The sequence below is a fragment of the Salmo salar genome, unplaced genomic scaffold (assembly GCF_905237065.1).
Source record: "Salmo salar unplaced genomic scaffold, Ssal_v3.1, whole genome shotgun sequence".
NCBI classification, from domain to species: domain Eukaryota; kingdom Metazoa; phylum Chordata; class Actinopteri; order Salmoniformes; family Salmonidae; genus Salmo; species Salmo salar.
The window spans coordinates 1-17,996 of NW_025550921.1; the positions used below are offsets into that span (position 1 = coordinate 1).

A 17,996-nucleotide genomic window follows, 5' to 3' on the forward strand; every position below is an offset into this window, starting at 1 on the left:
CTCTAAACCTGTCACATGGCCATGAACTAATTTCTTCTCTAGGCCAGTTTCATTACTAGAACTACAGCAGGTCTAACAGGTCCCAGCTCTGTCAGCCAGGAGTCATGTTGCTTACCGCCCCAACAGGTCCACAGACGACGCAAACGCCATCACACAGCCCTATCCCATCTGGACAAGAGGAATACTGATGTAAGAATGCTGTTCATTGACTACAACTCAGCATTCAACACCATAGTACCCTCCATGCTCATCATCAAGCTGGAGGCCCTGGGTCTCAACCCCGCCTTGTGCAACTGGGTCCTGGACTTTCTGACGGGCCGCCCCCAGGTGGTGAAGATGGGAAACAACATCTCCACTTCGCTGATCCTCAACACTGGGGCCCCATAAGGGTGCGTTCTCAGCCCCCTCCTGTACTCCCTGTTCACCTACGACTGCGTGGCCATGCACGCCTCCAACTCAATCATCAGGTTTGCAGACGACAGTAGTGGGCTTGATTACCAACAACAACGAGACGGCCTACAGGGAGGAGGTGAGGGCCCTCGGAGTGTGGTGCCAGGAAACAACCTCTCACTCAACGTCAACAAAACAAAGGAGATGATCGTGGACTTCAGGAAACAGCAGAGGGAGAATGCCCCTGTCCATATCGATGGGACCACAGTGGAGAAGGTGGAGAGTTTTAAGTTCCTCGGCGTACACGTCACGGACAAACTGAAATGGTCCACCAACACAGACAGCGTGGTGAAGAAGGCACAACAGCACCTCTTAAACCTCAGGAGGCTGAAGAAATTTGGCTTGTCACCCAAAACCCTCACAAACTTTTACAGATGCACAATCGAGAGCATCCTGTCGGGCTGTATCACCGCCTGGGACGGCAACTGCACCGCCCTCAACCGCAAGGCTCTCCAGAGGGTGGTGCGGTCTGCACAACACATCACCGGGTGCAAACTACCTGTCCTCCAGGACACCTACAGCACCCAATGTCACAGGAAGGCCAAAAAGCCACTGCCTGTTCACACCGCTACCATCCAGATGGCGAGGTCAGTACAGGTGCATCAAAGCTGGGACCGAGAGACTGAAAAAACAGCTTCTATCTCAAGGCCATCAGACTGTTAAACAGCCATCCATAACACAGAGAGGCTGCAGGCCTACATTGAGACCCAAATCACTGGTGTCACAGCTGTCGTGGAAGAGAGAATGGGACCAAGGCGCAGCGGGTTGCGTGCTCAACATATTTATTTATAATAAATGCGAACACCACGGAAAAACAATAAACAAACTAACGACAGGAACAGAGAAGCAGGCTCAACAAAAGCAGTGCTCTCAAACAAATACCCATAAGTGACAAACAAAACACACACCTATTTATAGGACTCCCAATCAGAGGCAACTAGAAACACCTGCCTCCAATTGAGAGTCCAGCACCCAACCTACACATAGAAAAACTACCCTAGAATATACACATAGAAATACAAACATAGACCAGTGAACAAAAAACCCCGTAATACATAAATCAACTGCCCTCTGCCACGTCCTGACCAAACTACAATAACAAAATATCCTCTATACTGGTCAGGACGTGACAACTGGCCACTTTAATAAATGGATCACTAGTCACTTTATGCAATGCCACTTTAAATAATGCCACTTTAATAATGTTTACATATCTTACATTACTTATACCACATGTACTGTATATACTGTATTTTATACCATCTACTGCACCTTCGTCATCGCTCATCCATATACTTACATGTGCATATTCTCATTCACCCCTTTAGATTTGTGTGTATTAGGTAGTTGTTGGGGAATTGTTAGATATTATTGTTAGATATTACTGCACTGTTGGAACTAGAAGCACAAGCATTTCGCTACACTCGCATTAACATCTGCTAACCATGTGTATGGGACAAATAAAATTTGATTTGAGAGCTGTTAAAATGATTCCTGGGTATTCATACGGCTGTAGAGAGCTGTTAAAATGATTCGTGGGTATTCATACGGCTGTAGAGAGCTGTTAAAATTATTCCTGGGTATTCATACGGCTGTAGAGAGCTGTTAAAATGATTCCTGGGTATTCATACGGCTGTAGAGAGATGTTGAAATGATTCCTGGGTATTCATACGGCTGTAGAGAGCTGTTGAAATGATTAGCCGTGGTGGGCAGGTCACCCTGCATTATTCATTAGTTTGTAGTGAAAAAGTGGTTCAGTGTGGTGAGGTGTGGTGTGTGGGGGTGATGTGGTGAGGTGTGTGTGGTGTGGTGTGGTGTGTGGGGTGTGGTGTGGTGAGGTGTGTGTGGTGAGGTGAGGTGAGGTGTGGGTGGGTGGTGTGGTGAGGTGTGGTGTGTGGTGTGGTGAGGTGTGTGTGGTGTGGTGAGGTGTGGTGTGGTGTGGTGTGGTGTGGTGAGGTGTGGTGTGTTGTGAGGTGTGGGTGGCTGTTGTGGTGAGGTGAGGTGTGGTGTGGTGAGGTGAGGTGTGTGGGGTGTGCTGAGGTGTGGTGTGGTGTGATGTGGTGAGGTGTGGTGTGCGTGAACAATTTGGGATCATGACTTTAAATACAACCATGAGGAAATGTTCTGTTAAAGTAATGTACAGGCCAACTTTTCACTTCCATTCTCAGAACGATTAAAAAACATTCAGTATTACCGATTAGGAAACGTATGGCTTTGTTCCCAGAACCAATGGGAAACCAAAAACATATGTTCCCACAACTTCCAAGGAACCATATGCTCTAGCTGGGAATGTACTGTACAGTTGACAAACACTGAAGAATTAGCACTTACAGTAAGTACACTGAATGGAATCAAGGCACAAAGGCCTAGACATACAGGTAAATGATCTGGTCTGGAGTCAGTCCATAGAAATGTGCCTTATTATTACAGGAACACGATCTGATCTAAGATCTGTCCATAGAGAGAGACAGAAGACCTGTCTCAACACATATTACAGGAACACGATCTGATCTAAGATCTGTCCATAGAGAGAGAGATGGAAGACCTGTCTCAACACATATTACAGGAACACGATCTGATCTGAGATCTGTCCATAGAGAGAGAGATGGAAGACCTGTCTCCCCTCATTCCTATCAGCGGGATTTAAAGAGGTTGACCCAGAGATGGATGGAGCAACACAAACAGCTTCTTGGATGTCCCTGTTTTAATGCATGGGTTATATCTATTCCTGGACAGGTAACACTCCTAATACCCAACACCAGGTAACCCCCAACACCGGGTAACCCCCAACACCAGGTAACCCCCCTAACCCCCAACACCAGGTAACCCCCAACACCAGGTAACCCCCAACACCAGGTAACCCCCCTATACCCAACACCAGGTAACCCAACTAATACCCAACACCAGGTAACCCCACTAATACCCAACACCAGGTAACCCCCAACACCAGGTAACCCCCCTAATACCCAACACTAGGTAACCCCCAACACCAGGTAACCCCCCTAATACCCAACACCAGGTAACCCCTAATTCCCAACACCAGGTAACTCCCCTAATACCCAACACCAGGTAACCCCCCTAATACCCAACACCAGGTAACCCCAACACCAAGTAACCCCCAACACCAGGTAACCCCCTAATACCCAACACCATGTAACCCCCCTAATACCCAACACCATGTAACCCCCCTAATACCCAACACCAGGTAACCCCCAACACCAGGTAACCCCCTAATACCCAACACCAGGTAACCCCCTAATACCCAACACCAGGTAACCCCCTAACACCAAACACCAGGTAACCCCCTTAACACCAGGTAACCCCCAACACCAGGTAACCCCCTAATACCCAACACCAGGTAACCCTCCTAATACCCAACACCATGTAACCCCCTAATACCCAACACCAGGTAACCCTCCTAATACCCAACACCAGGTAACCCCCAACACCAAGTAACCCCCAACACCAGGTAACCCCCAACACCAGGTAACCCCCTATACCCAACACCATGTAACCCCCTAATACCCAACACCATGTAACCCCCTAATACCCAACACCAGGTAACCCCCAACACCAGGTAACCCCCTAATACCCAACACCAGGTAACCCCCTAATACCCAACACCAGGTAACCCTCCTAATACCCAACACCATGTAACCCCCTAATACCCAACACCAGGTAACCCTCCTAATACCCAACACCAGGTAACCCCCAACACCAGGTAACCCCCAACACCAGGTAACTCCCCTAAAACCCAATACCAGGTAACCCCCAACACCAGGTAACCAGCAACACCAGGTAACCCCCAACACCAGGTAACCCCCAACACCAGGTAACCCCCAACACCAGGTAACCCCCTAATACCAACACCAGGTAACCCAACTAATACCCAACACCAGGTAAACCCCAACACCAGGTAACCCCCCTAATACCCAACACCAGGTAACCCCCCTAATACCCAACACCAGGTAACCCCCCTAATACCCAACACCAGGTAACCCCCCTAACACCCAACACCAGGTAACCCCATAATACCCAACACATGGTAACCCCCTAATACCCAACACCAGGTAACCCCATCACCAGGTAACCCCCTAAAACCCAACACCAGGTAACCCCCAACACCAGGTAACCCCCTAATACCCAACACCAGGTAACCCCCTAATACCCAACACCAGGTACCCCCCTAATACCCAACACCAGGTAACACCCAACACCAGGTAACCCCTAATACCCAACACCAGGTAACTCCCTAATACCCAACACCAGGTAACCCCAACACCAGGTAACCCCCTAACACCCAACACCAGGTAACCCCCTAATACCCAACACCAGGTAACCCCCTAACACCAGGTAACCCCCTAATACCCAACACCAGGTAACCCCCTAATACCCAACACCAGGTAACCCCCTAACCCCCAACACCAGGTAACCCCCCTAACCCCCAACACCAGGTAACCCCCTAACCCCCAACACCAGGTAACCCCCTAACACCCAACACCAGGTAACCCCCTAATACCCAACACCATGTAACCCCCTAATACCCAACACCAGGTAACCTCCCTAATACCCAACACCATGTAACCTCCCTAACACCCAACACCAGGTAACCTCCCTAACACCCAACACCAGGTAACCTTCCTAATACCCAACACCAGGTATCCCCAACACCAGGTAACCCCCTAATACCCAACACCAGATAACCCCCTAATACCCAACACCAGGTAACCCCCTAATACCCAACACCAGGTAACCCCCCTAGTACCCAACACCAGGTAACACCCAACACCAGGTAACCCCCTAATACCCAACACCATGTAACCCCCTAATACCCAACACCAGGTAACACCCAACACCAGGTAACCCCCTAATACCCAACACCAGGTAACCCCCTAATACCCAACACCAGGTAACCCCCTAAAACCCAACACCAGGTAACCCCCTAAAACCCAACACCAGGTAACCCCCTAATACCCAACACCAGGTAACCCCCCTAATACCCAACACCATGTAACCCCCCTAATACCCAACACCATGTAACCCTCCTAATACCCAAATCCAGGTAACCCCCCTAACACCCACACACACACACACGCTTTGATGTAAGAACAACACAGCCACGAAGCTTTGCTTCTCCTGTCTATATATTGACCCAGCTAGTCATCACCATAGTAACAGCTTTGCTTCTCCTGTCTATATATTGACCCAGCTAGTCATCACCATAGTAACAGCTTTGCTTCTCCTGTCTATATATTGACCCAGCTAGTCATCACCATAGTAACAGCTTTGCTTCTCCTGTCTATATATTGACCCAGCTAGTCATCACCATAGTAACAGCTTTGCTTCTCCTGTCTATATATTGACCCAGCTAGTCATCACCATAGTAACAGCTTTGCTTCTCCTGTCTATATATTGACCCAGCTAGTCATCACCATAGTAACAGCTTTACTTTGCCTGTCACGACTATCCACAAACATAAAACATGCAGGAACGCACATCTGAACCAATGTCAGTGACAGACACCTGAGCATAAGACTTAAACCAAGGACATCTAGAATCTGAAGTCAAATGTCCACTGTTTGCTGATGATCTGGTGCTTCTGTCACCAACCAAGGAGGGCCTACAGCAGCACCTAGATCTTCTGCACAGATTCTGTCAGACCTGGGCACCGTTGTCCTAGAGCACACAGAAAACTATACTGTATATACCTCGGCCTAAACATCAGCGCCACAGGTAACTTCCACAAAGCTGTGAACGAGCTGAGAGACAAGGCAGGAAGGACCTTCTATTCCATCAAAAGGAACATAAAATGCGACATACCAATTAGGATCTGGCTAAAAATACTTGAATCAGTCATAGAACCCATTGCCCTTCATGGTTGTGAGGTCTGGGTTCCGCTCACCAACCAAGAATTTACAAAATGGGACAAACACCAAATTGAGACTCTGCATGCGGGAATTTAGCAAAAATGTGTCAATGTAAAACACCAAATAATGCATGCAGAGCAGAATAAGGCCGATAATTATCGATAATTACCCGCAGAATACCTGACCACTGTGACTGATCCAAACTTAAGGAAAGCTTTGACTATGTACAGACTCAGTGAGCGTAGCCTTGCTATTGAGAAAGGCCGCTGAAGGCAGACCTGGCTGACCTGCCCACAAAATGAGGTGGAAACTGAGCTGCACTTCCTAACCTCCTGCCCAATGTATGACCATATTAGAGACACATATTTCCTTCAGATCACACAGACCCACAAAGAATTAGAAAACAAACCCAATTTTTATGAACTCCCATATCTACTGGGTGAAATACCACAGTGACCAATCACAGCAGCAAGATTTGTGACCTGTTGCCACAAGAAAAGGTCAACCAGTGAAGAACAAACACCATTGTAAATACAACCCATATTTATGTTTATTTTTTTATTTAACTATTTGGATACTGTTACGACACTCTATACAGACATAATATGACATTTGAAATGTCTTTATTCTTTTGTAACTTCTGTGAGTAATGTTTACTGTTAATTTCTTATTGCTTATTTCACTTTTGTTTATTATCTTTTCACTAGCTTTGGCAACGTAAACATATGTTTCCCATGTCAATAAATCCCCTTGAATTGAGAGAGAGAGAGAACACATTAGGCATGCATTCCAATGGATGTCCTTCAAAACACAGGCATGAAAGTTCAAATTCAAACCCCATTTAGAGAGCCATGGGAATGGTCCTCTATCTAGTACACACACACACACACACACACACACACACACACACACACACACACACACCCTGTACGACAAGCCGCACAGATTAACAGATAAACTCCTCAATAGAGACAAAAAACCCATGAACCTTTGCAGCACAGGGTCCAAGGCCTGACCCTTCCTCCACCTCTCAGAGCTAGCGCCCCCCCTTCCTAAACCCCAGCCTTAAGGTCCACCCCCCCTAAACCCCAGCCTTATTAAAGTCCATTCCTCCTCCTCTCAGAGCTAGCCCCCCCCAAACCCCAGCCTTATTAAAGTACATCTAAAGATGTCCTGTGGTGTGGATTATCTTCAGCCACGTGTACCGAGGGTGGATAACACCCAACACCCCAATCCACCTAGCCGGATAATCTACCAGACACCTACGCAGGCAGGCACACCCCCACACACACGGCGCCACCCAGGCACGTAATTTAGCTAAAGGCTAATGTTCTCTTTTCACGTGATCTAGCCTAGCCCTACGGTATACTGTACCGACCTGCTGTGTTCTGGACTGCCGCGTTGACAGACAACTCCATGGCCAATGACGACTGTGGCTGTAGATCTTTCTACATTGGGCAGACAGGGAACTGCGGCCAACGAGCCAGTGCACAACCATTTAATGCCATTATTAAGGCTACTTACAGCCTTAGCCAACCAACAGACAGCCAGAAGGAGACAGGGTTAAGGGCAGGACCCTCCCACCGCTCTTCTTCTAGAATAGACGGCACTATTTTGAAACGTTTTTTTTTTCTCTTCTAGTTTCTAGCTTGTTTCTTGGTTACAAATAAGGAAACCATTTTGTTTCAGAATTTATTTTGTATAATGAATTATTTTTAGTCGACAGATGAGAGATATCATTTTAAAAGAAAATTTTAATCTAGAATAAAACATTTTTGGGGGGGGCTATTTTGGGGCTCTAGATTTGAGTTTCTGGTTTATATATATATGACATATATATATATATATATATATATATTTTAAAAAAATAATTAAATGTAACCTTTATTTAACTAGGCAAGTCAGTTAAAAACAAGTTCTTATTTACAGGTCAAACCCAGACGACGCTGGGCCAATTGTGCGCCGCCCTATGGGACTCCCAATCACGGCCGGTTGTGATACAGCCTGGATTTGAACCAGGGACTGTAGTGACGCCTCTAGCACTGCCTTAGACCGCTGCGCCACTCGGGATCCAAATAACAAATATAAAACAATGTTTTTCATAATACTGTACAATAAATAGACAAACAAAAAAATAAAAATAAAAATATTCTAGACAAATAAGAACATGTTTTCTATAGCAAGAGTATACGCTACAATGGTTCACATGAAGGGGAAGAAATACGATGCCCTCTCATCACTATGCATGTTTAAACATAAGCCACTAGAGACATTTATTAAGAGGGCTGTACTTCACACGTTTACTTTGCTCAGAAAGGAAAGCAATCTCTTGAGCCTCTAAACTGCTCAGAGAGAGAGAGGGAGAGAGAGAGTTAAAGAGACAGAGAGTGTTAGAGAGTGAGAAAGAGAACAAGAGAGAGAGTAAGAGAGAGAAAAAGAGAGTTCGAGAGTTAGTGCGAGAGAGAGAGAGAGAAAGAGAATTAGAGAGAGAGAAAGCGAGAGAGAGAAAGAGAGAGTTAGAGAGAAAGAGAAAGAGAGAGAGAGAGAAAGAGAGTTAGAGAAAGAGAGTAAGAGAGAGTTAGAGTGTGAGAAAAAGAGAAAGACAGAGAGAACGAGTTAGAGAGTGAGAGAGAGAGAGAGAGCGTGATGAACACCTTGTTATTTTCACAAAAATGTTCAACCAAAATATGTACTATACACAACAATGCAAATGTCCAGACAGTTCTCCACATGTCTCTCTCCAACAAGTCTCCACAGGTCTCTCTCCAACAGGTCTCTCTCTCTCCAACAAATCCCCTTCAATCAGTATAGATGTGTGCCATTCAGAGGGTGAATGGGCAGACAAAATATTTATGTGCCTTTGAACAGGGTACGGTAGTAGGTGCCAGGCGCAGGGCTGTTACGGTAACCGTATTACCGCCACACCGGTGTTCACAAGTCATGACCGCAGTCAAATTCCACATGACCATTTAGTCACAGTAATTAGTCTTCTCCAAGCTCTGATGCTGCTGATGGTCATTAGTAGCCTACCAAACTAGCTAAATGCCTGGTACTCAGCACTCTATTGTCCCTCCATCAGGTCCTAATGGCCTGGTACTCAGCACTCTATTGTCCTTCTAATCAGGTCCTAATGGCCTGGTACTCAGCACTCTATTGTCCTTCTAATCAGGTCCTAATGGCCTGGTTCTCAGCACTCTATTGTCCTTCTAATCAGGTCCTAATGGCCTGGTACTCAGGGATCTATTGTCCCTCCATCAGGTCCTAATGGCCTGGTACTCAGGGCTCTATTGTCCCTCCATCCGGTCCTAATGGCCTGGTTATTAGGGATCTATTGTCCCTCCCTTATTAGGGATCTATTGTCACTTCATGAGAACCCATGAGCTCATGTTGCGCAACATTTCTATAGGCTATGTAATTGAGTGAAAAAACAGTTTTGATGGCCTCTACTAAAAAGAGGAGGCTCAGCTTTCTATAGGCTAGGCCTACTCTATTTGTTCCACTGGCATGCAGTGCTGGATAATGGTTTACTTAGTGAGCGCTGAGGAAGGCCTTTATCCACGTTCTCAGGACCTTTTCTAACACCCCGTATCACTGTCTATTTCTACTGATCAGCTGTCTGGCTTCCTAGTAACAACAATGACCTCTAATGCATTTGGTCTCATGGTAAATGACATGGTACAAGTTCAGTGAATAATACTAAAACATACTAAATATCTATGGAGGATAATGATATATGTTCAAACACAGAGAAGCACAATTAGCCTCAATGATAAAAAACAAAATGGTCAAAACTATGCGAGAGTTCAGAACCATGAAAACAGCAACTATATTACACTAAAGAACCATGAAAACAGCAACTATATTAGACTACAGAACCATGAAAACAGCAACTATATTAGACTACAGAACCATGAAAACAGCAACTATATTAGACTACAGAACCATGAAAACAGCAACTATATTAGAGATCAGAACCATGAAAACAGATACTATATTACACTACAGAACCATAAAAACAGCAACTATATTAGAGTTCAGAACCATGAAAACAGCAACTATATTAGACTACAGAACCATGAAAACAGCAACTATATTAGACTTCAGAACCATGAAAACAGCAACTATATTAGAGATCAGAACCATGAAAACAGAAACTATATTAGAGATCAGAACCATGAAAACAGATACTATATTACACTACAGAACCATAAAAACAGCAACTATATTAGAGATCAGAACCATGAAAACAGATACTATATTAGAGTACAGAACCATGAAAACAGCAACTATATTAGAGATCAGAACCATGAAAACAGCAACTATATTAGAGATCAGAACCATGAAAACAGCAACTATATTAGAGATCAGAACCATGAAAACAGCAACTATATTAGAGATCAGAACCATGAAAACAGATACTATATTACACTACAGAACCATAAAAAACACAACTATATTAGAGTACAGAACCATGAAAACAGCAACTATATTAGAGATCAGAAACATGAAAACAGCAACTATATTAGAGATCAGAACCATGAAAACAGCAACTATATCAGAGTACAGAACCATGAAAATTAATTTCTCACATCAATTTGTGGCATAAATTTGTTCCATCAATTCGTGGATACAATTTCACATAATATTCAAAAGAAAAACACTTTACAATATTGCTTTACGTGGTAGCTATTATTTTTAAATATATTTTATTTCACCTTTATTTAACCAGGTAGGCCAGTTAAAACAAGTTCTTATTTACAACTGTGACCTGGCCAAGATAAAGAAAAGCAGTGCGACACAAACAACAACACAGAGTTACACATGGAATAAACAAGCGTACAGTCAATAACACAATAGAAAAAAAACTATATACAGTGTGTGCAAATGAGGTAAGATTAGGGAGGTAAGGCAATAAATAGGCCGTAGTGGCGAAATAATTACAATTTAGCAATTAAACACTGGAGTGATAGATGTGCAGAAGATGAATGTGCAAGTAGAGATACTGGGGTGCAAAGGAGCAAAAACAATAAATAACAATATGGGGATGAGGTAGTTGGATGGGCTATTTACAGATGGGCTATGGGCTATGTACAGATGCAATGAGCTGTGCTTTATGTGGTAGTCGTGATTTACGTGGTAGATATGCTTTACGTGGTAGCTATGCTTTACGTGGTAGCTATGAGTTACGTGGGAGCTATGAGTTACGTGGTAGCTGTGTTTTACGTGGTAGCTGTGCTTTACGTGGTAGCTATGCTTTACGTGGTAGCTATGCTTTACGTGGTAGCTATGCTTTACGTGGTAGCTATGCTTTACGTGGTAGATATGCTTTACGTGGTAGATATGCTTTACGTGGTAGCTATGCTTTACGTGTGTTGCGTCTAATTTCTGCATTACCAAATGAGGAGAGTTAAACTTCACACACCAGTCAGAGTTATACTTAAACTACATCTTTAATAATTAAGAGCTTTGCAAAAGATCTTAGAACCACAGATCTTAGAAACAGTTCACAAAGGGACTTTATATTTGAGAAAGGAGTATCCCTTAGCCAGATAACATTCGCTATAAATTATCGTTCAGTTTGGTCCCTAAGACGAGGTTCTAATCTCGTTCCTGGTACTTCATAGTACAAAAACACCATCTCATCCAATGGCATAACTCAATTGTCAACTCTAGATACTCCCATCTCAAGTAAACCCCCTCTTGATCCCACTCCTGGACAAGCTCACTGAGGGGAGTGACTTGCGCACGGACATTGTGGAGACAAGTAATTGGTTCCCCATTAATCACGCCATCCCTTCACATGGTTTAAGAATAGGTAAAGACACATTCACATATGAAGACAATGTTCCATCCTGTCCTCTTCCATTTCTGATATTCTGCATAGCACCAGGGACATGTAAAAGACAAGTCTGACCTCTCCCCTCTCTGGGCCCCAAGTGACTGAGCCCCAGCTGAGGGAAAAGGGGAACCTGCCAACACCAGAGTCCAAAAGGATACATTCTAATGACAAGTATCTCACATAAGCATATTATGCAAATAAAACATCTTAATTATCTATGTTACCCAACTAATTCTGATTCATCCGTCACACATGGTAGCCATGCTTTACGTGGTAGCTGTGCTTTACGTGATAGCTGTGCTTTACGTGATAGCTGTGCTTTACGTGGTAGCTGTGCTTTACGTGGTAGCTGTGCTTTACGTGGTAGCTGTGGTTTACGTGGTAGCTGTCTTTTCCGTGGTAGCTGTGATTTCCGTGGTAGCTGTGATTTCCGTGGTAGCTGTGTTTTACGTGGTAGCTGTGTTCTACGTGGTAGAGGTGTTCTACGTGGTAGCTGTGTTCTACGTGGGGGCAGTTTTTTACGTGGTAGCTGTATTTTACGTGGTAGCTATGTTTTATGTGGTAACCATGCTTTACGTGGTAGATATGTTTTACGTGGTAGGTGTGTTTTACGTGGTAGCTATGGTTTACGTGGTAGCTATGCTTTATGTGGTAGCTGTATTTTATGTGGTAGATATGTTTTACGTGGTAACCATGCTTTACGTGGTAGATATGTTTTACGTGGTAGCTGTGTTCTACGTGGTGGCTGTGTTCTACGTGGTAGCTGTATTTTACGTGGTAGATGTATTTTACGTGGTAGATATGTTTTATGTGGTAACCATGCTTTACGTGGTAGATATGTTTTACGTGGTAGCTGTGTTCTACGTGGTAGCTGTGTTCTACGTGGTGGCTGTGTTCTACGTGGTGGCTGTGTTCTACGTGGTGGCTGTGTTCTACGTGGTAGCTGTGTTCTACGTGGTGGCTGTATTTTACGTGGTAGCTGTATTTTACGTGGTAGATATGTTTTATGTGGTAACCATGCTTTACGTGGTAGATATGTTTTATGTGGTAACCGTGCTTTACGTGGTAGATATGTTTTACGTGGTAGGTGTATTTTACGTGGTAGCTATGTTTTACGTGGTAGCTGTGCTTTACGTGGTAGCTGTGCTTTACGTGGTAGCTGTGCTCTACGTGGTAGCTGTGCTCTACGTGGTAGATATGCTTTACGTGGTAGATATGCTTTACGTGGTAGCTGTGCTTTACGTGGTAGATATGCTTTACGTGGTAGCTTAGCTTTACGTGGTAGCTATGCTTTACGTGGTAGCTGTGTAAATGGATTTGTGAGGATTTCTAAGCAGGAACTCAACCTGAACAACCAGGGGAATAACAACTATTCCCCAAAACACGTCAACACACACGCACGCGCACGCACACGCACACGCACACACACACACACACACACACACACACACACACACACACACACACACACACACACACACACACACACACACACACACACACACACACACACAGAACTGCTTGAAAAAATGGTGAAATATTGTGGAAAATGTCAGACAGTGAACAAAAGCAAAGCAATACACAGAGTGAAAATGAAAGATTGACTTTCCATCAACTTTTCAGTCTGAGCCATACGATCAGATTCTCTCTACTTCCTGGAACGGGAGGGTGGAGGGTTTAAGGCTGAGGAATGTCACCAATAAAAAACAACTGCTAATCCTAGTAGATATTGAGACTCTGTGTGTGTGTGTGTGTGTGTGTGTGTATCTAGGCTGTCTAAAAACAGAAGCTAGCTAGAGATTACAAATGATTCCATGTGACACCCACACATCCAATTATATTAACAGGATGTGTGGACACTAAGCTCCTGATGAGAGCAGACAGCAGAGTAGAATGGAGAGACAGAGACTGTCAAACACACTGGCTCCTGATGAGAGGAGACAGCAGAGTAGAATGGAGAGAGAAGAGACTGTCAAACACACTAGCTCCTGATGAGAGGACATCACCTATCCAATCCAAGTTTGCAGAAACAAACGAGCAACACAATGTGTCACTACAAAACCCAAACAACTTGAGTGAATTTCAAGTCAAACCGCGGGTACGATTTTTAGGATTTACAGTGCTGCTGGATGTATTTAAACAGGGATCACAGACAGACAGGAGCTCTAAGGACACGGGTCTACAGCGGTGCTACTGGTTGTATTTAAACAGGGACCACAGACAGACAGGAGCTCTAAGGACACGGGTCTACAGCGGTGCTACTGGTTGTATTTAAACAGGGACCACAGACAGACAGGAGCTCTAAGGACACGGGTCTACAGCGGTGCTACTGGTTGTATTTAAACAGGGATCACAGACAGACAGGAGCTCTAAGGACACGGGTCTACAGCGGTGCTACTGGTTGTATTTAAACAGGGATCACAGACAGACAGGAGCTCTAAGGACACGGGTCTACAGCGGTGCTACTGGTTGTATTTAAACAGGGACCACAGAAAGACAGGAGCTCTAAGGACACGGGTCTACAGCGGTGCTGCTGGTTGTATTTAAACAGGGATCAGAGACAGACAGGAGCTCTAAGGACACGGGTCTACAGCGGTGCTACTGGTTGTATAAATAGTGTCACCATTTAAAAACAGACCTGTCAGGTAAAGTTGATTATCATATCACATATACAGTATCACACAGTATTCTTCATCAATTCATTAAAAAGGTTGTTGATATAAAATGTAAATATTTAAGCTTTAGAAAACATTAATAATGAAACACATATCGTTATCATTGTTCTGTAAAAACATCAACATACAGCACAAATAGATTCTAATGAAAGCCCAACACTCCAACATCAACTAAATCCAGCCAATAGGAAACTAGATATAGGACAGATAGGAAGAACGTTTGAATAAGTAACATATGGACAAACTAAAAGGAACAACGACAAGCCAAGCTAAAGTCAAGAGAGAGAGGACAGGAGAGGAGTTGAGGAGGAGAGTTGGAGAGGAGAGGAGGGGAGGAGAGGGGAGGGGAGGGGAGAGGAGAGGAGAGGAGGAGAGGAGGGATAGCGAGGTCAGAGGACCGTGGTTACTTGTATCAGGTGAGGCAGCCATGGTAGAAACAATGACAGGTGGTCCCGTCCTCCGTCCTGCCGTCCTGTTGTTGTTAAGGGTCTGTATCTGGTGGGAGGTGGACGACGCTGCTACGACCACACCGCTCTCCCCTGCATTGGACGTCCCCTTCCTCAGCAGCTGGGGGCTGTGCAGGGGGCTCTGAACCACCCCAGGTGACATGGGGGGCATATTGGGGGCTCTCTTCATGAGCTCCATGGGGGAGTAAGAACCAGAGAAAGTTTTGGGGGCCATTCCGCCGGGGGTGTTGGGGGCAGTAGGCTGCTGGTGCTGCAGGGAGGACATGGCGATGCCGGTGTGGGCGTTGTACATGGATAGCGGTCTTGCCTGGGTGACGGCGTTACCGTATTCCCCGGAGCTGACAGGGAAGGTCCCTCGGGGTGCTCCGTACGTGGTGGTCTCCAGGAGGTGTTGAGATGGGGCACTGTTGGGTCTCCTGCCCAGGAACTCTCCCATCCTGGGGCTGAAGGTCTGGAGGGTGGTGGGGGGCTGCTGATGCATCGTGTGGGGGTCCATGGCCATGCTGCTCATCCCCTGGGTCATGTTCTGCATCCCTTGCATGTAGAGGTTGTTGGTGTGGCCGAAGCTGTTGGAGCGGGCTCTAATGCGCTGCTGAGCGGCTAAGGCCGACTCCCCAGGCTGCTGTTTACAGTGAAGCACCACGCTGGACAGAGCTCGGGCCTGGCCCAGATTAGTGGCTATAGAACGGACGTCATGATCCTCCATGACCCCCAGCATAGAGGTGGAGTCAAAGCCCTGCTGGAGTAGTAAGCTGATGGTGCTGTCCGCTAGACCCTCGGCTCTGAGGAACGCCAGGAACCCTTGGTCCACCATCCTCTTGGGATCCATATTCAACTCCGCGCTAGGGTGTTGTTGTTGTTGGACCATGGCAGAGCCGGGGTCGTATCCCGGGTCGTAGGGAAGCCTCTGGGATGCTACAGCACCGTAGTGCTGGAGGGAACCGTCCATGTGTCCGTGTTGCTGGGTAGCTGGGTCCACCATGAGACTGGTGGCTGCGGCAGCCTGTCCAACACCAACCCGGGGGTCCAACGGGAGGTTGTAGATGGCACTGTAGAGGGGAGGGTGATAAGCAGAAAGAGAAGGGAGAGGCTGAGGCTGGGCCGCAGCGTAAACAGGAAGCGGGGGTTGGACCCCGTAGCAGGCAGGAGATGGAGCCCTGCAGACACCAATGCTGTGCTGGAAGTCTGGGATCATCTTGGCTTCCCGGTACGACCGGCTGAGCTCGTTGTGAGTGGGAGAGGAAGGAGGAGGAGGAGGGGGAGGGCCTGGGGCAGGAGTAAGAGCTGGGAGAGGAGGGGCGGACCTGGCGTGTCCTTGATCCCAGGCAGACGCAGTAGAAACACCAGCTCTAAACCCCCCTCTTCCACCGGTGAGCCCGGACATCCCATAATGCGATGCTGATCTGTTAAGCAGGTGATGCTGCTGCTGGCTGGCCCTATATAAGGAAGAGCCGTCTTCAAGACGACGAGGAGATAAGCTCCTGGTAGCAGCAGTAGAAATAGTCATAGCCGGGGCTGTGTTGTCCAGCGGGAGTTCAGCCTGGTAGTAATTCTGTTGAGCTGGAGGAACCACGGAAGAAGCCCTGGCTGCCATCATTTGCCTGAGATAGAGACTACTCAGCTCGGGTACTGAGTTCTTCCTCACCAAGGTGTGTGGAAGTGGTTGTCCATGACTCTCTGGGTAGAGTTGGTAGATCTGGTAGGGGTACATGGCTTCGTCATTCTGAGGTAAAAAGTCTGAGGGAGGGGGTCGTAGTTCGTGAGGCAGCTCGTACCAGACCCCGCCCTCGCCCCCTACCAGCGCCACAGAATTCCTGCGCCCCTCAATCGTGACGGCGTCTTCGTGACGACAGAGACTCTGTCGTTCCCCTATGTCCCTAAACTGTCCCTCACTAGTCCATCCGAGTCCCGGACCGGAGGGGTAACGGTTCTCCCCTGAAGGCTGTGCTGTCATGTAGCTTCACACAGCCAGGCTATCACTAAATTATTCACACATGGAAACAGAACGCCATGAGGAGGCAAATGAACGGTGACGTGACAAACACACAGCCACTGTATATACACACACAACCCCACACTGTATACACACACACAAAACCCCACACTGTATATATACACACACACACACCCACTGTATATACACACCCACTGTATACACACACACACACACACAAATACATATATATATACACACATATATACACATACACACATATATATATATACACACACATATATATATATATATATATACACATACACACATATATATATATATACACACACATATATACACACACACACACACACACATACATACATACATACATACATACATACATACATACATACATATATATATATATATATTACACACACATATATACATACATACATACATATTGTGGCAAAGAAGGGGGTCGAGTGATAAATGGCAGATATGTGAGGGCAGAACTAATAAACGGGCTCTGCCCGATCACTAAAATGGCCACCCCGATCAGAACTACAGATCACAAAATGGCCGACTGCCAAAACTACAATTCCCAGAAGCAAGGGGAACCCTCAGAAGGTGGAGCCGACCTATAGATAAAAGGTCAAGAAAAACCAGGAAGAGAGAGAGAGGGCGGGAAGGATCTATGAACCATAGAGAAAGAGACAATCTACATTGGCTGGATTTACCCTGTACGAGCTGGACTGT

General features: G+C 45.9%; 1 protein-coding gene across 1 annotated transcript; it reads right to left on the bottom strand.

Annotated features, from left to right (window-relative positions):
* Positions 1-15,197: 15,197 nt before the first annotated feature.
* On the bottom strand, positions 15,198-17,330 carry LOC106563045 (uncharacterized; the record flags this gene model as incomplete). Its single annotated transcript, XM_014128262.2, has 1 exon — positions 15,198-17,330. A coding segment is annotated over exon 1 (2,055 nt), but the record flags the coding sequence as incomplete, so codon positions are not given.
* Between the last annotated feature and the right edge of the window lie 666 nt (positions 17,331-17,996).